This window comes from Carassius gibelio, chromosome A16 (genome assembly GCF_023724105.1).
Source record: "Carassius gibelio isolate Cgi1373 ecotype wild population from Czech Republic chromosome A16, carGib1.2-hapl.c, whole genome shotgun sequence".
Taxonomy (NCBI): Eukaryota; Metazoa; Chordata; class Actinopteri; order Cypriniformes; family Cyprinidae; genus Carassius; species Carassius gibelio.
The window spans coordinates 25,631,506-25,653,646 of record NC_068386.1 but is presented as its reverse complement, the minus strand read 5'-3'; the positions used below and the strand labels follow the sequence as shown (position 1 = coordinate 25,653,646).

Sequence of the window (22,141 nt, the reverse complement as noted above, 5' to 3'; positions counted from 1 at the left end):
ACGAAATAGACTTGCCATGTTAGTAATAAACACCAGTCATATCTGCTATAGTACAGATAAGAGTAATACTCTATGGCTTTTTGGCAAACTGGATGTGAATAGAGATGGACACAAGCCAAATTCACGGTGATTAACTTTATTGAAGTTCATTAAAAGAAATAGGAAGAAAAGTTATACAGTTATCATGATGTTAAAACATGAAATGTTCTCAGACTTTTGAAAATTACTGTATAAAAGCATGCAGTTATATTTGCATATATAAGGTTGGAGATTAACTCAATTTAAGATATCTTTATAACAGAAAATGAAGTTAACAAATGAAGGTCTTAGAACAAACTGACCCTGAAATGGAGAAATCAAGCAAAACATTTATGCACAAAGCTACCATTATCATTAATAATAAAATTGGTTTCAGTATAAAATCTTACAATGATAAGCAACTTTTAAGACTAACTGTTGACTTAAAACAGTAAATGAATCATATTGTTTAGGTTAATTTTAAACCAGTGGACATAAATATCTTTAACGAAGTCAAAAAAGAGCAAGGAAGGGTTTCTTCAGCTTGTTTCTGCTCTACATCTACACTTCCCAGAGCCTTCTGTCACATCTCACTCTCATCCTCCGGTCCCTCGTCTAAACCTGCTGCGACTCTAGAGATCTGGGGATTATTACGATACATCAGACGGACGGAAGAGGGGACGAGAGACCAGAGCGAGAGCCTCATCACATCACACTTTCACAAATCTTTTCCAACTCCTTCAAAGCCTTTCTGTGTGTAATTACACTACATTATACTTTTGACTCCTACAGCCAGCCATCTCACCTGCTTCTCCCAGCATGCTCCAGGATACCTTGTCTTTTTTCAAAACTAACAAAAAAAAATTGGAGAAAGTATCTTGTTTTATGTGGGAAGTACACTCAAAGAAACTTTTTTTTTTTGCAGAAGTGTGTTCTCCAGCATCCTGTTCTTCATGTAACCCTGGAAAGCCCTTACTGTACAGACATGAATCTTCATTTTCTTATTCGTTTCACTTTTACCAAAAACAGAATTTTTATATTAAACCAAACAAGCAAGCCCAGCCCAGATGAGAAAAAGTAATGCAAAAATAATGAACACATTACTCTCCATAAAAAGTAAGTAACAAAATTAGTTGTGTTCTTAGGAAGTAATGCAATTTTGTAATGCACATCATTTAAAAATAACCTTCCCCAACACTGGACATGACAGTGAGTAAATAACTAACTATTCCTTTAAAAGTTTGCATTTGTATACTAGAAAATATTTTTTATACTAAGCATCCTGATGCATCAATCTAATCTAATACTTAATATGAAACTTAATTGGGAATCATCTCTACAAATATCAGACGGCAAAATCGTGATCATCATTTTCACTGTAGACATCACACCTCACAGTAAAGGGGTTAGAAATACTGAAAAACATGTTAGAGGTCAACATTTTCCATGTGCACTCATCTGAAATACATAAAAACCTCTTGAAATATTTCATTTTCTGATAATGTAATATATATAGAATATACACAAATCCTAAATGATCTAAATGCACTGAACTGCATTTAATTCTCTGATACTGGTTATAATCTAAATGTGTTTCTGATGGCAACAGTGTAACCTCTCAAGGGTTGGTTATTCAGTGAAGCATTAACAGGAGCATCTCTGGCTGTCAATCAAAGGCTCTGCTGTATCAGAGGGGCGGAGCATGTGTGGCTGTCAATCAAAGGCTCTGCTGTATCAGAGGGGCGGAGCGGTCATTGGTCACCGTCTTCTTGAGCCGAATATGAGCGAACGGGTTGATCCTGTGAAGAGGGGAGGTTAAATGATTGAACCCATCAGACACGGAGAGCTCTGGTGAACACAGGTGACCATCCTTACCTGCTGGGTGACGGAGGTGGAGAGGTGAAGTCAGTCGACATCTGAGGAACATGAGGACATATCAGTGTCAGTGCAATATAAACAGATACATTCTTAATCCTAGCAAGATTTAGTCAGAAAGAGAAATGAACATTTACAGTGGAAAAGGTTCCAACGAAAAAAATGTGAATAATAATATATAAAAAAAAAAAAAAAGATGTGGTTTTAAGACACCACAAGCATCGTTTTTCATGTACTGGTCAGTTTTGAGATTTTGGGCTGTTTTGCTTCCACGACTTGTCTTTATTCAGACAAGTGAAAGGAAAAATCCAAAACACACATTTAAATGGATAGTTCATCCAAAAATGAAAAATCTGTCATCATTAAATCCCCCTCAAGTTGTTCCAAACCGGAATGAATTTCCTTCTACCTGTTGAAAAGTTCAATGGATCTATTGACTTCCATTGTACAAAAAAAAAAAAATAATACAATAAAATTAATTGTTTGGTTTCTTCAAAATATTGTCTATCGAGTAAATGATGGCAGTTTTCATTTTTGGGTCTCTTTAAATTTTAATTAAAATAAAATTTGGTGCGTCTGTAGATTTTAATTCCAGTACATATCTTTAAAAGCTGTTCGTATAACAACTATAACTCAAATGCATCAACAAAATCATATAAGAATAAAATCAGTTTTTATCCAATGTACCATGGCTCCTCTTCAGGAACTTGAGCTGCGTCGAGAACACTCTGGGGAACGCCTCCAGCGTGACGTCTCTGAATCATGTGTGTAATGAGTCCAATGGATGGGTGAGACGTCATAGACGGGTGAAGTCAGAGACGCACGAGCGGCACGAGCATGTCCAGGCTACGGTGGCTTTCCAGCGGTTCCTCTCATGTCGCTTTCTAAATCTGGTTAGGCTGCTGGGTAGGGTCAGCCTCCACAGTATTCCAGCTCCTTTTACAGGGAGGCACCAAAACCTAGCGTTGCCTCACGTGCTCCCCCAGCTAAGAGAAGCCGTGGGTCCAGATGTCGCTCTGGGTCGGGGGCTTCTAAGTCTAAGCCGGTTCTCCGGACCGTACTTAGGGCAAAGAGGTCCTCGGCCTCCGCGGAGGTCTCTAGAATGGATAGTTTGGTTATCTCCTGCTGGTCAGAATTCAGTTCGGTTCTCCTCCGCCTCGATTCAACGGGGTTTCACCCACGCTGCTGGGTCCCGAGCAGGCTCTGGTTATGGAACAGGAAGTGCACACTCTCCTGAGGAAGGAGGCCATTGAGGTGGTCCCTCCTCACGACAGAGAGTCAGGGTTCTACAGCCGGTACTTTATTGTTCCAAAGAAGGATGGGGGGTTGCGTCCCATTTTAGATCTGCGTCTGGTGAACCGCTTAGTCAAGCAACTGAAGTTCAGGATGCTCACACTCATGTCGTCCAGACACTCAACAGGTCGTGTCTCAGATCAGGTCCGAGGACTGGATAGATCTAAAAGATGCATATTTCCATATCTCCATCCTTCCCCTACACAGGAAGCGTCTGAGGTCTGCTTTCGGGGGTGAAGCATACCAATATTGAGTACTTCCCTTTGGCCTTGCACTATCAACCTGCACTTTCATGAAGTGTGTGGATGCAGCCCTGGCTCCTCCCTTCAGGGAGCCAGACCAGAAGAAGCTTAATTGTATGTGTCCAGTGCGAGCTGCCTTGTGGAGAAGCAGTTATTTGTCTGTTATGGTCTCTCTAAGAGAGGTCTTCATGCTACTAAACAGACCCTCAGCCGGTGGATAGTAGATGTTATTTCTCTTGCGGTATGAGTCCTCTGACCTCCCCTCTCCCCTGGGGGTCAAGGATCACTCCACCAGAAGTGTGACGGCCTTCTTAGTAGGTGTCTCTATGCGTGACATCTGCGATGCTGCGGGGTGGTCCACGCCTTTGACCTTTGTAAGATTTTACGGTCTAAATTTACGAGCAATCTAGACACCTCTGTTCTCTCGTCCTAGCTGTGCAGTTTCCCACACTGGCAGAGATTTGTAAGTCTGGCGGCGTGGACATCCTTGTTCCCCAAAGTGTTCTCAACGCAGCTCGAGTTCCTGAAGAGGAACGTCTAAGGTTACGTATGTAACCCTGGTTCCTCGAAGGAAAGAGACGATGCGTCGCAGTGCCACACTTCCGGCATCTCTGGCCGGCTCTTGCTTCATCCTTTGAGGCTGGATGCCGGCTTCGCCGCTCATGCTTTTATGCTTCCTGGTCTCTGACATCACCCGCCTGTAACGCATCGCCCATCCATTGGACTGATTACACACGGTATTCAGAGACGTCACGCTGGAGCCATTCCCCAAAGCGTTATAGACGCAGCGTCTCATTCCTTCGAAGAACCAGGATTACATACGTAATCTTAGACAGTTTTCCCCCCATTCACCTTATTGTCTTAAAGAATAATGCACCCAAAAATAAATGAAAAAGTACTTGCTGAAAGTATCCTCCCCCTCAGGCCATCCAAGATCAGGATGAGTTTGTTTCTTCATCTGATTTGGAGGAATGTAGCATTGCATCAGAGTCTCATCAATGGATGCTCTGCAGTGAATGGGTGCCGCCAGAATAACACTTCCTCCAGTGAAACAGTGTTCTGGTCTGAATCAGGAGAGAAATCTGCACAGATCAAGCAGCGTTTAAACAGCTCTAAACTAATATGTGGCTGGATTTTGATGTGAGAGACAACAGGAGATGCACTTTTTCACTGGAGGAAGTGTTATGATGGATTATGGACGGAATCGACTGTTTGAAGTTAAAAGCGTCTTAATGCTGGATGTTTCATCTTTTGTCTTCTCCAGATGTTAACTGATGGACTGGAGTGCTGTGGATTATTGTGATGTTTTATCAGCTGTTTGGACTCTCATTCACTGCAGAGCATCCGATGATGAGACACTGATGCAATGCTACATTACTACAAACCTGATGAAGAAACAAACTCATCCTAATCTCAGATGATCCTGAGCGGCAGGACATTCCCAGCATATTTTAATTTGACTAAAACAGTAATCCAGTCACAGTCACAGGTGCTGGAGTCTCTGACCCTGTCCTTCAGACGCAGTCGGGGGCTCATCCTGCTGGTCTCGGGGTTCATCATGCTGTAGGGTCGCGGTCTGAAGGTGCTGATGCGCTGGGATATAACACTCCTCTCGTCCTCAGAGTCAGGACTGACCTGCGGCACCTGACCCGTGGGGGGAAGCCTGTCCAGCTGTCCCATACTAGTGCTGTTCACCTTCGACAGGACCGGAGGACTGCAGCCATGACCAGAGACACAGAGAAGAAGAGAGGAGTGATGGGAATACATGCCTTTCTGAGACAGCAGCAAGATAATATGTCATTCGGATGGGGCTTTGTTTCCCTACAGACCTGAGATCCTGTCCGGGAGGGCTGGGGAAAGGCTGTGTGTAGGAGAAGGGAAACCAGCCTTTTCTATGAAGGAGAAATCAGAACAATAAAACAAGGGTCTGAATATCTGAACAGCAGCTCTTCTACGCTTGTTTGAAAAGGTAATAATATGTATTAACGCATAGAAAAAAGTCCCTCTGTTAATATAAGATTGCACTGTATTTCAGCCGCATGATCCCAAAACTCTGTTTTCCATCAGCAGCATTGGTATCATTAACAAAAACTAAACCTATTAAAAATGTCTTTAACTGAAATAAAACAGTAACAAAATTATTGAAATATTACACAAAAAATTAAACTTACTTTATTTCACTTGGCTAACAAAGTGTCATTTATAATTTCTAATCATTTTAATTTTAATTTAATATTTATATTTTATTTCTATCTTTTTAAATATTTCATTTTAATCTAAATCTATTTAAATCTTGGTTACATTTTTGGTCATTTTGTTGTATTTTCAGTTAGTGGTCAAAGCAGCATTTATAAATTCTTTTAATTGAAGTACTTAAATGACTGAAATTAAAGCTAAAATCAAAAATAAATAAATAAATGTAATAAAAAAAATAATAAAATGACAACAAAATGGACAAAACAATCAAATAAGATGTAAATATTGAAAAATATGAAGCTAAAGAAAATTAGAAATATTGCTTTGGCAACTTACTGTAAATAAAATAAGTTTAAGTAATAAATTACTAAAACTAAAACAAAAATGAATAAAAAAAAGAATAAAAAAGCAGTTGGACCAATTTTTTTTTAAACTATAATTAAAACAAAACTGAAAATATAAAAAATACAAACAATTAAAAAATATTTCTAAATACTATATTAGTATATTAACAATATTAAAATAACAGTGGTCCTCAGACAAAGTCTTGTCTCTGGTGTGAGTACGGCCAAACCAATGCTTTGTTACGAAGGGCTTTAAACTTGCTTTGAACAAAGCATATAAGCCTTGTTCAAGGAACAGGCTCCTCATATTGCTAATATAATTCATTAGTTCTACACCACAAATCAGAATAAAAACGAGGGACAGCTAGTGTTAAACTGTCCCTGACTGAAAGGCTGATGGTCAGATACCGTCCCGTGCGCTCGTTCTGGCCGTAGTGCCAGCCGTCTCTGGGCTCACTGATCAGCAGGGTCAGAGCGTCTCCAGGCAGGAAGGACAGCAGACATGAGCTTCCTCCTCGGTCTCCGGGCTTCTGTCCCTCGCAGGAGTCTGGGGAGTGAGGGAACAGAGCCTCCACACGGGACGGAGCACAGAGAGGGAGCACACGGGGGAGAGTGGAGCCTGAACCAGCACAACCACAACATACAGTTAATGGAGAAACAGCAAGAGAGCAGAGACACACAAACACACTCACACACTAGGGGTGGCACGACTACTGATTTCTGAGAGATGCACGGAGAGAAAACAGCAATGCGGTGTTTGATTTTCGCTCTTTTCACTCATAAAGTTTATTCATTCACTTCACACTTGTGACTTTAGAGGTCTGCGTATAATATTGCGCTGATCCCCTGGCTCAACTGCTATCTAGCAAACTCCGGACTGTTCCAGTTTCAGCCGGGTATTCAGGAAGAATTATTCTGATTATTCTTATTCTGACATATTAATTATTCTAATTAATATGATATTTATTTGTCTGTTATTCGTTTTTGAAGCCATTATCCGTGCCATTCCGAATAAGGTAATCGGTCGGTTTCGGGTACACCCCTAATTATTAAATTGCATATTTTAATTTAACATGCAACATAGATAAGGTCATAGAAATAACAGCCACATGCAATATTGTAATCCTAAAATTCATGTTGTATTTGCAAACTCTTTGTACGCATCATGGTTAATGCATGCTGGAGTAGTCGATTGTTTCTGACAGCGCTGACTAGTGGTTGACTACTCGACTAGTCTATGCAAGCCCTATCACACACACCCACACACTCTCTCTCTCTCTCTCTCTCCCTCACACACACTCTCTCACACTCACACACACACACTCTCTCTCTCACACACACACATACCCATGAATCCCTGATGAGTGTCGCTGGACTGTCTCCTCGGCAGTGGCAGGGTGGAGGTGGAGTAGAGATCAGGAGTCTTCAGCAGACTGACAGCAGCAGCAGAGCTGGACAGCAGGACGGGGGACAGAGGGGCGCTGTGGGGCAGCGGAGGGCTGTGGGGGGCCGTTAGGGGCGGAGTCAGGCCCTGCAGGGAACTGTGGGAGGAGCTGGAGGTGTGGCTCATGGGGGGAGGAGACTGTGACCCTGACACGCCCACTGCTGTCTGTGAGTGGGCGGGGCTGGCTGAAGAACCGGAGTGGGCGTGTCCATTACTGGAGGGGTTCTGGTGAGACTGAAGGCCCGGGACAAACTGAGAGGAGCGCTGCTGCTGCTGCTGAGGACGACTGTCACCGTTCAACAGAGGCGGGACTTCCTGCACAGACAGCCTCTGAGAGAACAGGAATCAAGCATCATTACATCGATCCAATTGGGATTCATTGGGAATTCAACATCGATTTTATAAGAAATACTTTTTCTGCAGAAAGATTTTTATTTATTATTTATTTATTTATTTTGCTTTCTTTATTAATATAGATTGAAAGATAGCATGGAAAATGTGATAGAAATTTTGTATCCCTTAATAACAAATGTAAAGAAGTGTCCTACAAAATACTAAACAGGATTTATCCAGTTGAGCATGTTTTGGAAAGAATTAAGGTGAAAATTTGAATTGAACTGAATTTTGTGCATACGTTTTATCATTTTTCAAAAATTATTTTATTTTACTCAGTATTATTTATATCACATATATGTACTCAAGATTATTTTGGAAAGATTTAGAAAGAGATATTAGCAGAAATCTGCAGTGTATTATAAAAATGTATCTACAGTATTTGATGTGTTTTTTTATTTGCTCTGTTAAATTTAGTAAAACCTTACTACGTATATTGAATAACTGTTTTATAAAAGCAATAAGCCTCACTAAGCCATGGTTTACAGTGAATTTATAACAGCTAAATGCCTAACAATGCCCCTCAGCTGTTATAAATTCACTGTCAACCACGGCTTCTTAAAGTCCAACTGAAATCAAAATTGACCAGATTTACTTTGTTTGCCAAAATTGATCGTTTTGTGGTGAACAATTCATCCATGCAAGTCAATCCACACACACACAAAAAATGTTTGGCTTCGTAATCTTGTCTTTAATCAAAATCTGAAAATGCCCCTCCCCTCTGCTGTCGGAAATACGTCACAGCACTGGAGAAAAGTGGTTTGTAACTTCCGGTTCACGCAGACTTTAAGGCGTACTATAATTTTTGACCATTTTATTCACACTATGTTCCCCATTATGTTTTTTTTTTTCATTGTGACAAACTGAAAGTCTGAGTATGTGTGTGATGAAGCAGAGGCGCTCACTTGTTCTGCGTGCTGAGAGATGCCCAGTTTGGCGTTGCGCAGGATCTCGGCGAGGCCTGCTCCTCCAGAGCTCTGGGGGGCGGTGTGACGCAGCAGGTTCAGCGCTCGCTCCGGGAGCTTGGTTGGCTGCGCACAGGACTGCTGCCACGATGACAGCTTCTGAGACAACAGCTCTCTCACCTACCAAACACAATCAGTTCAATCTGCTTAGAGCTGATGTGAGTCATTTCTGCACCAGTCTCTCTTCTAACACAGCTGGGGCACAGGCTCACTAGAAAAACATGCTTGTAGAAACATTTCTGCAAAGTGACTTAAGGCTGATTCTTGAAAGTGAAATGTCCAGTGAGCGCCGCAAAAAGCTTGTTTCTATCTAAAACAGATCAATCTGGAAACATTTCATGAGACCAACATTGTAATGCTCTATCATTTCTATTGTTTGCAAACAAATTTGCACCAAAAACCAAACCTATACACATTTTTTCCAACTCCTATGATGCTTTGCACGAATTACGGGAATAACTTTAAGTCTACATTAACACATTACTTTCAATATAATCACCACAAAATCTTGATTTTTTTTTCTGCAGCAATATTTTTTATGTTTAGTTTAATATCACTGTAATAATATATGTTCATTAACTCTTTCCCTGCCATTGACAGACATAGTCTAAAACACAATTTTCTAAGCTTTTTGTTTAAAATGTTTTTTTTTTTTGTTTTTTTTTTTTGATAAAAAATGCAAGGATCTAGAATAAGATGTTTTTTTATTGTTTGTTTAAAAGCAGAGGCTGTTCTCTCTTTTGACATACTGCACGCTCAGATCTTCACACAACACAATATACTGGAGGATGACATTTGTCCCTTACGAAAATTAACCATGGTTTTACTACAAATATAACCAAAAAACCATGGTAACTATAATTAAACCATGGTAACCACAAAATAACCATGGTTTTGCAAAATTAACCATAGTTTAACCATGGTATTTGTAGTAAATCTGTGGTTATACAAATGGTAGTCAACACGCCAAAAAAACCATGGGTTACTACAGTTTTACTTTAATAAAACCATGGTTATTTTTCGTAAAGGGTGTTACAATATTCATATGCGTCAATGCTGTGGTGGCTGACAAGTAAATACACTGCCAGCGGGAGATAACTGCAAGACTGCGTGATCATATTTCAAAGCTATTTCTGTCATTTTGACAGATAACAAATTTTGTGTTTTCCTGCTTTAGACACATTCCAGTAAACTAACAGGATTTAGAAGAATAAAGGGGAGATTTTCAGTAAAAACGAGCCTCTGTGAATGTTTTGCTGTATTAGTGTATTCAAGTGAATTTTTATATGGGATATATCAGAAATTAAATCAGGGGAGCAGACCACAAATGTGCAGTATCTGTTATCTCTTTTCATGTTGATACAGCTAAATACAAAGGAAAAATGAGTATAACCAGGAGGAAAAGATGCTGAGAAGACCGAGAGAGCTTTTGCCACAGGTTTTCTTGACATCATGTCACATTAAATTGTCATTGTTATTCACTGATATATGTTATCAAACTGACAGATGATGATTGTTTGTAGCACAGCTCTATGATTTAAAGTGTTTTGTTTCGGTCTTTGTGAAACCTGAAGAGCCTCCCATAACGTAGAAGACAGTAGACTATTAGGATAAAGGTGGATGGTGTTATCACAAATGTGAGATAAAGATTGTATCCTTCTACAAGTATTGAAGCTCTTTTATAGTGACTGTGTTTCATGGGACGCGTACCTGAGCGCTTCACATCACAAATGTGATGCTGTACCGGGTGTGCTACTGAGCACGTTTACCACATCAGAAAAAACACACGTATAGAGATTTCGTCTCAGCTGGAAACTGCAGTGACTTGTAGAGTTTTGCTAGAATGAAGGCAGAGGCACATTTCCCAGTGAGGCTGTTGTGTCTGCTAGTCCTTCACGGCTGAAGCTCACATCTGTTACCTTGCAGTGGTAGCTGGTGAGGATCTTGGTGACTGAACACTGACGGTCCACCAGAAAGCAATAGCGTCGTCTTTCTTCTGTCAGAGCGGAGCGGTAACCAGCGGCCACCAGCGAGTCCAGCTCACCCTGCCGGCGACTCATCAGCTCCACATACTGTTACAGACAGAGAGAGTCACACAATCAGCTTTAAACAGAATCTGAAAAATATACAGCAAGACTGGAATATACAACAACCAACTAAAAGCCAAACCCCTTGGGCATAAACATAAACTTGAAGTCCTGCTTAGATTTTGAGTAAATCTTTCAATAATTTAACAGCACCTTTGCACATTCAATGCTTCTCTTATGTCGGTTAATGGTGATATGACACAATCTAAATAAATAATATTTGAACTTTTTTAAACAAGTGTTTTATTTTGAGCTGGATTTCAAAATAAGACTCAAACCTCTTATTAGTTTTATTAACATTAATAATAATAATATTATTATAATTTTAAATAAAACTAAACAATTAATTATTATTATTATTAATAGTATTATTATTATTATTAATAGTATTATTATTATTAATAATAATAATAAATATTATTAATCATTATTAGCATAATTGTGATTTAACTAATTCTTAAAATTAAAACAAATATATTACAGTTGTAAAAAAAATAAATGAATAAGTGATATTAAGTGATATTATAATAATAGTAACCGTTTTAGAACTATAAGTTCTAATAATTATGTCCGGTTCTTATTTTTTACTTCTAAATGTTTAAATCCACATGCTTTAAACATTTTAAATTCTCAAGCTTTTATTTCGGCAGAATGTGGCTGAAATGCTCTACATTCCTGTCCACAAAAAATGTGGAAACTTTGTGTGGACCTAGTGCACATTGTGTTCCCAAATGTGCATGAAACTCTCAGAGCATGTAGAGATAACAGTGACTGCATCTACTGTGAGCAAGAAGCCCAGAGATACTGAAAACACTCTCCAACACACAGCACATCAGACTACATGGTTATTTTTTATAAATATATAATTAATATTTCACTTTTCGATTAATTTGGGAAAACCTGCCTTAAAGGACCAGTTCACCCAAAATGAAATTCTGTGACCATAATTATGTTCCACATGTTTCATTTAAAATCTGTCATTTTCTCCTGTACGTTCCTTTCTAAACATCTTTGAGACTGTAGTCCTGTTGTACTTCATCATTTCCCCTTCTCTTGTTTTTTCTCCACCTCAGTGTTACTTCTTTCTGTCCCTGAATCAGCGGTTCCGGATATCTGCTTAATCTCAAGCTCAACGACTTGCTCTTTCTCCTTCTGAGCAGAAAACATGTTTAGACTAATGCTCGTGATAGCGTAGCTCGCGTCTACATAAACAGAGATAGACTCGCTGCTGAACAAACACATGCAGAGGACACACACGCTCAAACACTAGCTCACACAGGGAGGAAAAGTCTTCCACTCACTAATCACACAGAGGGTCACACAGAAGGCCATTATGAGTCATGCAAACTACCAATGACTGTCAGTACATGCCAATCTACAGTAATGAACACAACACAGCAGTCAAGAACTGGCAAGCAGCACAATTACTCAGTTCTTTAATCCAAGCTTTAATCCAAGTGACTTACTGCACATTCACTGCAGCATTAAAGTTCATAGAACACACAAATACAAGCATTACATTTCTTGGTGTATGTCTTTTAAACTTGATCTGACAGTATGACATATGAAATAATAGTCAGAATGAAAAGAAATGACTTATTGAACTTTTTGAGAAAAAAAAAATGCAATTTGGTGCAGATACTGATATTAAAATGGCTGATAGCTTGTAATGTAAATCAACTGAGACTTAAATAAAATGCTTTTAATATCATTCGTCACTCTGTATCTTCAATAATATGTTTTAGTAAGATGAGATTTAATGATCCAAACATATAATGCAATGCAATCCAGTGATGATTGAGAGATGAAGAAACAAACGCTCCTCAAAAGATCCTGAGGATCAGATTTGAGACCCTGAAACATGATTGATGGAGAATCAAGTAAAGCTGAGCTGCTTCAAAACAACACAGTAGATTGTGTGTGGAACAGCAAAGTTGGATCATGTTGATTTGTAAGCGATCTTAGAAACATGTACCTGCATCTCTCTGTCTCCATATTTGTTGGGATGGCGGCTGGCTTGGCTCTTCCTCCGCAGCTTCTTCAGCTGTGACTGGCAGTGCTCGATGGACTCCACCTTGGACTTCCTCTCACTCTGGTACTTCTTCAGCGTCCCCTGGACAAGGGTTTCAAACAGTATATCAAGTCAGAGCTCATTCCCATATTCATCTTTCCTGATTCATTTACTCAGAGTGTTTACTAGACACACTCTGGGTTCACTTGATCGAGCTGCACTATTCAGTAAATCCAGTATGTTGTTCAGTTAAACACTAGTGTCCACTCACGGTCAGATATTTGATGTCTAGCTCCAGTTTCTGCTCGAGTTGAGACAGCAGCTCTGAATGAAACAGCTTCAGCTGCAGACGACAGGAAACACAGCATTCAGGCAAACACACGTCTTGAGGGTAATTAAGGCCTTTTTACAATCTCCAAATCACCCATTTCTCAACACTTGGGTGACTTTTTCCAAACTCTTCATACTCTAAAGCACAAGAGCATAATTTGATCATATGAAGTGTTTTGGTAGTTTTAGTGCATTTTAAATGCAAAATGTACTACTGTAAGCTGTTAAGCAGAACTTTGTGTTTGTGATTGACTTGTCACTATCCAGTAAGAAACACTCTTGATTACTATACTGTACTTAAACTGCTGTTTACTCACCACATCCTGGAGCTGGACCTGGATCTGACGATGAACCTCTGCCATCTGGAACAGCGTGTCGCCTGAATCAACATGAAGCATGACAAGACGTCTAAACACATTGCACACAATCAGAAACACAGAAGCATGAGAGCATCACAATTTACAGACACACTATCAAACACGATTCGATAACACCATCTCACTCACGTAAACCTGACTACATCACCTGCAGTTTTTTACATATTCACTGTATTTTATGTCAAATCATTTTATACTTTTAAATGTTTTAAATTCATTTTAAATATGTATTTTTTTTTATCATTTTCAAAGTTTTTAAATTGCTTGTTTTATTTTCGTGATTATTTTTCTTCGTGTTTATTTTAATTTATTTTATGTAAAGCACTTTAAATTACCATTGTGTATGAAATGTACTATATAAATAAACTTGCCTTGCCTTACATAAAGCTCACATTAGGGTCATATAATGTAACAACTGCATGTTTTGTTTCTAAAACTTTGCGTAAACTGTAGACTGTGGTGTTTGTGCAATGATTTGCAAAGTCGAAAAGAGCCATTTCTTCCTTTGGAGGATGTGATATGCGTGGCATTGTCTGTCTGTTGGTGCGTTTCAGTGAGGGTAAGTTTGTGGTGTGTTTTGTTGAGGGTTCAGTGGATGTTGGCCTTCTTTATCCTCTACTGAGCTCGGCCTCTCTTTCTCTCTCTCTTGTTCACCCCCGCTGTGTTCAGCAGAACAATGAGGTCATGTGGTGCTGTTAATCTTTCAACAAAGACCTCTCTCTCTTTCTCTCACTTTCTTCATCTACATTTTATCGTACGGGCCTTGCCTCTTCATTCTCTGCTGCTGTAGTCACTTGGGTTCAAGCTTCCGTTGCCTGTAAATGCTGATGTACTATGAACTTGAACAATGTAGTTATATTTGCTAACAATTTCACATTTAGTTCTCACCACTAACTCTACTCTGCCGGACGTGTCACTTCAGAAACAGATCTGAAGAGCCATAGTCAACTGAAACTAAACTTAAACACACAACTATATTACTAAAATTAAAATCAAAATGGGAAATCTGAAAACGTTCAATGATACTAAAATAACACTGGGCTTAAATCATGGGAACACTCTTGGACCCACCATCTGCAGGAGGAATCATAAGGGGCTGGTGCAATGTGGATCGGGCAGCGGTCGAAGGCAGGGGCCCTGACGACCTGATCACTGGACATGGAAACTAGCCTTAGGGACGTGGAATGTCACCTCACTGGTGGGGAAGGAGCTTGTGCGGGGGGTACCAACTTGAGATAGTCGGGCTCACCTCCACGCACAGCTTGGGTTCTGGAACCACCCCCCTTGAGAGAGGCTGGATTCTCTACTACTCTGGAGTTGACGGCGGCAAGAGGCGGCGGGCTGGTGTGGGGTTGCTCATAGCTCCCCAGCTAAGTTGCCATGTGTTGGAGTTTACCCCAGTGAACGAAAGGGTCGCTTCCCTGCGCCTTCAGGTCGGGGATAGGTCTCTCACTGTCATTTGTGCTTACGGGCCAAATGGCAGTGTAGAGTACGAGGCCTTCTTGGGGTCTTTGGGAGGGTGCTGGAAAGTTCTCCAACCGGGGACTCTGTTGTTCTACTGTGGGACTTCAACGCTCAAGTGGGAGCGACAGTGATACCTGGAGGAGTGTGATTGGGAGGAATGGCCCCCTGATCTGAACCCGAGTGGTGTTCTGTTATTGGACTTCTGTGCAAGTCACGGTTTGTCCATAACGAACACCATGTTCAAGCATAAGGGTGGCCATCAGTGCACGTGGCACCAGGACATCCTTGGCAGGAGGTCAATGATCAACTTTGTGGTCATTCCCTCTGACCTCCAGCAGTATGTCTTGGACACTTGGGTAAAGAGAGGGGCGGAGCTGTCAACTGATCACCACCTGGTGGTGAGTTGGATCCGATGGCGGGGGAGGAAGCTGGACAGACCTGGTGGACCCAAATGTATTGTGTCTGTTGGGAATTTTTGGCTGAGCCCCCTGTCAGAGAGATTTTCAATTCCCTCCTCTGGCAGAGCTTTGACCAGATTCCGAAGGAGGCTGGAGACATTGAGTCAAAGTGGACCATGTTCTCCGCCTCCATTGTCAATGTGGCCACTCGGAGCTGTGGCCGTAAGGTCTCTGGTGCCTGTTGAGGTGTCAATCTCCGAACCCGGTGGTGGACACCGGAAGTAAGGGATGCTGTCAAGGGATGCTTGCAGGACTCCTGAGGCAGCTGATGGGTACCAGCAGGCCAAGCGGGCTGCAGCTCGGGTGGTTGTGGGGGCAAAAACTTGGGTCTGGGAGGAGTTTGGTGAGGCCATGGAGAAAAACTATCGGTTGGCCTCGAAGAGATTCTGACAAACCATACTGCGCCTCAGGAAGGGGAAGCAGTCCCCTGCCAACATTGTTTAGAGTAGAGGTGGGCAACTGTTGATGGTGGAAGGAATACTTTGAAGATCTCCTCAACCCCACCAACATGCCTTCCGTGGAGGAAGCGGAGGCTGAGGGCTCAGAGATGGACTTGTCCATCACCCAAGAAGTCACCGAGGTAGTTAAGAAGCTTCTTGGTGGCAAGGCACCAGGGGTGGATGAGATCCGCCCTGAGTACCTCAAGTCCCTGGATGTTGTGGGGGTGACTTGGCTGACACGTCCCTGCAGCATCACAGAGGATTTATGGACAGGATTTCTAGGTGCAGCCAGGGGCTGGAGGGTGTCCGGTTTGGGGACCACCTGATTTCATCTCTGCTTTTTGCAGATAATGTTGTCATGTTGACTTCATCTGGCCAGGACCTTAAGCATGCACTGGGACGGTTTACAGCCAAGTGTGAAATGGCTGGGATGAGAATCAACACCTCCAACTCCGAGGCCGGAAAAGGGTGGCATGTCCCCTTCAGGTTGGTGGATAGCTTCTGTCTCAAGTGGAGGAGTTCAAGTATCTTGGAGTCTTGTTCATAAGTGAGGCAAGGATGGAGCGGGTGGATAAGTGCAGTTTCTGCAGTGATGCGGTCGATGTACCGGTCTGTCGTGGTGAAGAAGGTGCTGAGCTGCAAGGCGAAGCTCTCGATTTACCGCTAAATCTACGTTCCTACTCTCACCTATGGGCATGAGCTGTGGGTCATGACCAAAAGGACAAGATCCCGGATACAGGCGGCCGAAATGAGCTTTCTCCGCAGGGTGGCTGGACGCTCCCTTAGAGATAGGGTGAGGAGCTCTGCTACTCGGGAGGAGCTCAGAGTAGAGCCGCTGCTCCTCCACATTGAGAGGAGCCAGCTGAGGTGGCTCGGGCATCTGTTCCAGATGCCTCCTGGATGCCTTCCTGAAGGCCCCGAGGAAGACAGAGGACACGCTGGAGGGACTATGTCTCTCGGCTGGCCCGGGAAAGCCTCGGTATCCCCCCGGAAGAGCTGGAGGAAGTGTCTAGGGAGAGGGAAGTCTGGGCATCTCTGCTTAGACTGCTGCCCCCGTGACTCGGCCCCGGATAAGCGGAAGAATAAGGATTAGCATGTTTCAACATTGGCAATATTGGCAATCTGTCTGTAACACATCCTCCAATCATCACAAGCTTCAAATAAACCCCTCACTTTAACTGCTCTCCGTTACTTATCTCTCTCAAAAACACATTAAAAAGTAAACTCTCTTGTTTTTTGCCAATTCATTGGTAATGTGATGTAAGTATAATGTACTTGCAATGACTTCACTTAGGTTTTGAACCTGACAACAAAATCAGTTTGAGAGATTATTTAACGTTAAGGGCATTTATTTACTCAGACCTTTCTGGTATATCCACTGTTTTTGGGTCTGAAGTGTCTTACCTAGTTCCTTCGAGCCCTGGCTGTCACTGGCCAGCTCTCCTAGTTTGACCAGAGCGTCAAAATAACCCTTCGCTGCTACTGTGACGCCTGCAGAGAGAGAGAGAGAGAGAAACAGAGAGAGGGAAACATATAGAAAGAGATAGAGAGAGAGAGACATAGAGAGAGACACAGAGAAAGACAGAGAGAGAGGGTGCATCAGTCTGATGAACATACTTTTTCAGACTGATTTACATTGGACTTTTGCCCATAACAGAGAAAATAAACTCTTTAATAATGATTGCTGACCAGTCAGAGCCTTTTCATAGTGTTTGCCCATGGTGACAAAATTCTTCAGACTGGGGTTGAACTGGTCCAGTATGCCCTGGACACACAATCAGAAACACATTCAATACATGAGGCTCTTATTTTTTTTCACAATACTGTTAAAAATACATTTCACAAAGACTGAGATATACCTTTAGAATTAATTATATATATATATATATATATATATATATATATATATATATATATATATATATATATATAAAATAAATGAAAATTGCGGCAAAACAATGCATTTATTATTATTTTTCTTTTTTTTCATTTAAAATGAAAAAATGTCTAGGTGGTGTTTAAACAGTAAAACAAGAAAGAGAAAAAAAATTGTTTTGATGCAATTTGTATTTTTCCTAAAAAGAATAAAAAATAAGTAAAAAGTAATTTTTATTTATAACAGATATGATAATTATCACTATCACTCTTTACATATAGTACATACACATATAGTAATTGTAAAAAAAAAATTCATTTCTTGACATTTTTTTTTGCTATGTGGCTAGAAAGTTGTTGGTATACTCATGTATTTTTACACAAAATGTGTGAATGCCAAAAAAACCCGAAAAAAAGGTTAAATTTCTAAGATGTCTTCTTATCATAGATTGTCTTTTTATTGTCCTCTTTCATTTAACACATACCTTGTAGACATTTTCTGTCATTTTGTTGACCTCATCTGACCGTGACATCGTGCTTCTCTGTCCAGATCAGTTCTCCTCACTTCAGGAAGTCACAGCACACACAGCTGCACGGAGAGAACGAGAGCAGGAGCGTGAGACACAGAGGATGAATCCGGCTCATTCAGTCACTGCTTTAGCTGCAGATCAAGAGCCTTCAAGAAGAGTTCACCAGTTCACGCCAGCCATTGACATCCATAGTATTATTATTTTCTCCAAACTGGCTACCATCAGCTGCTCGGTTTCCAACATTCTTCAAAACATCTTCTTTTGTGCTCAACAGAAGAGAGGAACTCATACAGACTGATAACAGCTTGAGGGACAGTAAATGATCACAGAATTGTAATTTTAGGGTGAAACTGAACCTAGACTGCCTCGATCACATTAGTTTACCTGCTCTCACTCTAAACACTGAGACTAAGTGAACATCCCCAGCGGTCTGAGGAATGCTAAGACTGCTGAAGGGATTTGCTTCTCTTCATGAGAGAGGTCAGGCCCTGTGTGAATGAGGACAGACTCGCAGACCTCAAAGATCTTCCACAACGGTCTTGACAAAAATATTTTTGTATGGATGTTCACAGGGATATTATAATTCAAAAACAGGAAACCGGTGTCACAATGCCACAAAATAATGGTCTAAAATGTCTCTGTATGCTATGGTGTGAGTATTTTCCTTCGGCCCAAACCAGGGAAAACCCATGACAGCTCTAGATCTTTCAACCCAAACTCCATCAACAGAAAATGTGATCTTTCCTGGATTTTTTTTTTTTTTCAGGAATTTGACTTTACTTTTCAGGTTTTGATTTTAAACAAAAATAAGGGCATGCAGCATTGCTTTTATCAAGTCACCTTGAATTTATTTGTACAGTGCTTTTCACAACACAATGTTTTAAATCAGATTTACAGAAAATCGTGATGTTAATTCTTGAAATATCTTAATTTCTGCTTTCCTTATGGTTGGATTCATCAGATTAGAGCTTGACAATAATATAGTTAACATTTTGAGATGATACAAGCAATAAAGCATTTGCTTTATTTGTGTGTCACCTTCACTTCATAATTTTATGACTTTCAAACTAAGGACCACCCCTGTTAGAGACCCCCCAGAGATTTCACAGTCTGAGCCTGGCCAAAGCCGTCCTAACTCACGGTTATGAAATGTCTAAAGTTCATGAAATGGAGTCAGTCTGGAGGAGAGCCGCTCTTCCCCAGCCGCTGAACAAACACTGCGCTCACACCGCTTCCCTTCTGGAACGATCTCCAATCAGAGATTCCAGTCAGGATTACCATCACATAAAGCTTCAGCTGTGTTTACTGCAGGTCAGCGCTCTCATGTGTGCTATTAGACGAAGATTAGGAGCAAGAATTTGACCTACATGAAGAGAATGAGTTAATAACATTGTCATCAGACCACACTTCATTTCACTTTCCCTTGATTCACACCGAGAGCAGACTAATGGTTCCCCAGCTATTGTGATTCATTATCAGTTCACAACATTTAATTATGTTCAGAGTGTCATTAAAGACTCAACTACAAGGACTACAAACAATGTTTTTGAGCTTAAGTTTTCAGAACATTATTAAAGACCAGATAACTTTAAACAAATGTTCCATTAATGTTACTGCAAGAACATTTGTTCCTATCCTGCGGAGAACCTTTCCAATAGACAAGTTCTGAGAACGTTCTCTGTTAGCTAGAATAGAAATGCTCTTAAAGTGACAACACTGAAGCTTCTTTAGCCCTAAAATCTGCATATGAGCAGTACCTTAGAGAAGTAATATGTACTACTGCGCACCTGTCAGGGGTAAATAATGCACAAAACTTCTGCCCGAGGTTCTTCCTTTAGTTTACATCACAGCTATTGACCATGATTTGTTATTTCTCATAGAAACAAGTGCAGTTCTGTTCTAGAGTGCATTTGCATTTGATTTAGACACAAATGTGTAACATGTAACATGAGTCTTCTGCATATATGTGTGTTGTCCTGGAAGAGAAAGACTGTATATTTTAAGTGAGTGCATCTGATAAAAAAAAATACATTTCCACAGCTTTTCAGAGTCCAGTTAAAAGCAGATGACCTCAAATCAAAACCGTATGATAAGATTTAGGAATATGATTCTTTAGGACTAACACCACACAGAAACATGAAACCTTAATCTTAACTGAAGATATCATTGTGTCACTTCATATTTGTGCACTATATATTGCCACATTCAAATAAATAAATAAATAAATAAATGTCTATCTATAAACTGTTACTGTGCATACAATATTGTGCCTCTATTCCCCCCCCCCCCCCCACAGAGATGAAATCTGAGGTAAAGACCGGAAAACACTTGATAAGATGATATGAATAGATGCTATCTTAATTTCTGCTGCTTTTCAATGCAAAACAATTAAATCATCGAGCTGAAAAATGACTCAAAGTTTGGTGAGCAATGTAACTCGATCAGTTCACAATGCCAGTCACGTCCTTCAGCAGGTCAGTATAATCACATTCTCGTATTTCTGTTCAATGGCACTTGTTGCACAGTTGTAGCAGATTGTTAGTTTGATTGTTAGTTTGATTGTTAGTTTGATTGTCTGATGAAGTGAATGATCTCCAGTGGTTTATGTAATGTGGAGGATTTCTCCTACCTTTGCACAGTTCATCGTTTCCTCAGCGCTTTGTCTGCTGTTCCTTCTTCTTCTTCTTCAGTGGGGGTAGTCAGTGAGTTTGTTTGACCCAGTGAATCCCCCCTCACCCCTCGACCTGACTGAATCCAGGCCAGAACACACTCACTGCTCCTCAGATCACACTCGCATTAAACTCTGCTCTTCATTCCGCTCTAAACGTGCGTTCACCGCCGCGATGTAGAGCTCGAGCGGCTCGGCCTCCGTCTCTGTCCCGGACAATGTCTCCTCTCTCTCAGTCTCTCACTGGGACTGAATGTCAATGAGGGAACGGGACAGCGCAGCCCTGACGCACGCACGCACACACACACACACACACACACACACACACACACACACACACACACACATTTCACTTTTAATTCCATGAATAGACTCTCAGAAGTGGCATGTGCAAACAAATTATTCTAGACCCCTTTCTCACGTTTCTTTTGGACAGTATTTTTGTTGGGTTTTTAATTAATTATAATAACAACAACAAAAATGGTTCTTCTGTGGTACCACTGTGAAAACCCCCTTAGAGAAGCCTTATTTTTTAAGAGAGAAAATTGCACACAAAATTATTGAAAAAGAGGCTCCATTTAGCAGTTTTTCACAATTGGTTTGACAAATCTTTTATTTATTTATTTATTTATTTATTTATTTTGTTTATTTATTTATTATTATTATTATTATTTTTTTTTTTTTTTTACAAAGTAATGTAATTGCTTTCAATGAAGACTGCATTTTTTTTTTTTTTGCACTGCGCGTATCGAAAGTAATAAATATCGGCATCAAAAGTATTTTGTTTTCTATTGATTATGAACAAATATATTAATGAAAATACATTGTTGTAAAGCTCTTCAACACGGATTTATAGTGCAATGCAGAATTCACTAGATCAAAAACATGTTAGTAATTATTGCAGCAGTTATGAAGAGCTAATAGTTGTGGAATTGTCTGTGGCCTTTATGTACAAGATACACGAGGCTGTTTCTTAAAAAAAATTAAACATACGCAAGAGCCATTGCTTTGATGATGGTTTATTTACGTATTTATACTTTTTGTTGAGTTGTTATCATTATAAATAGTATTTAAAATGAGTATTCCAAATATTTTAAAGTGACTGAATAATTTAAAAGTATTTAAAAATAA

At 40.4% G+C, this 22,141-nt stretch overlaps 1 protein-coding gene across 1 annotated transcript; it reads right to left on the bottom strand.

Annotated features, from left to right (window-relative positions):
• Positions 1 to 120: 120 nt before the first annotated feature.
• On the bottom strand, positions 121 to 21,266 carry zgc:158689 (uncharacterized protein LOC791177 homolog). The gene is made up of 15 exons (XM_052619002.1): positions 20,972 to 21,266; positions 18,298 to 18,401; positions 17,627 to 17,702; positions 17,342 to 17,428; positions 13,516 to 13,577; positions 13,140 to 13,211; positions 12,833 to 12,970; positions 10,690 to 10,842; positions 8,711 to 8,890; positions 7,316 to 7,742; positions 6,377 to 6,587; positions 5,258 to 5,320; positions 4,935 to 5,142; positions 1,894 to 1,934; positions 121 to 1,817 (listed from the first exon to the last, which is right to left on the bottom strand). Exons 2-15 carry the CDS (start codon positions 18,343 to 18,345, stop codon positions 1,736 to 1,738), a joined length of 1,848 nt encoding a protein of 615 aa, XP_052474962.1. The 5' UTR covers positions 18,346 to 18,401; positions 20,972 to 21,266; the 3' UTR covers positions 121 to 1,735.
• Positions 21,267 to 22,141: the final 875 nt, after the last annotated feature.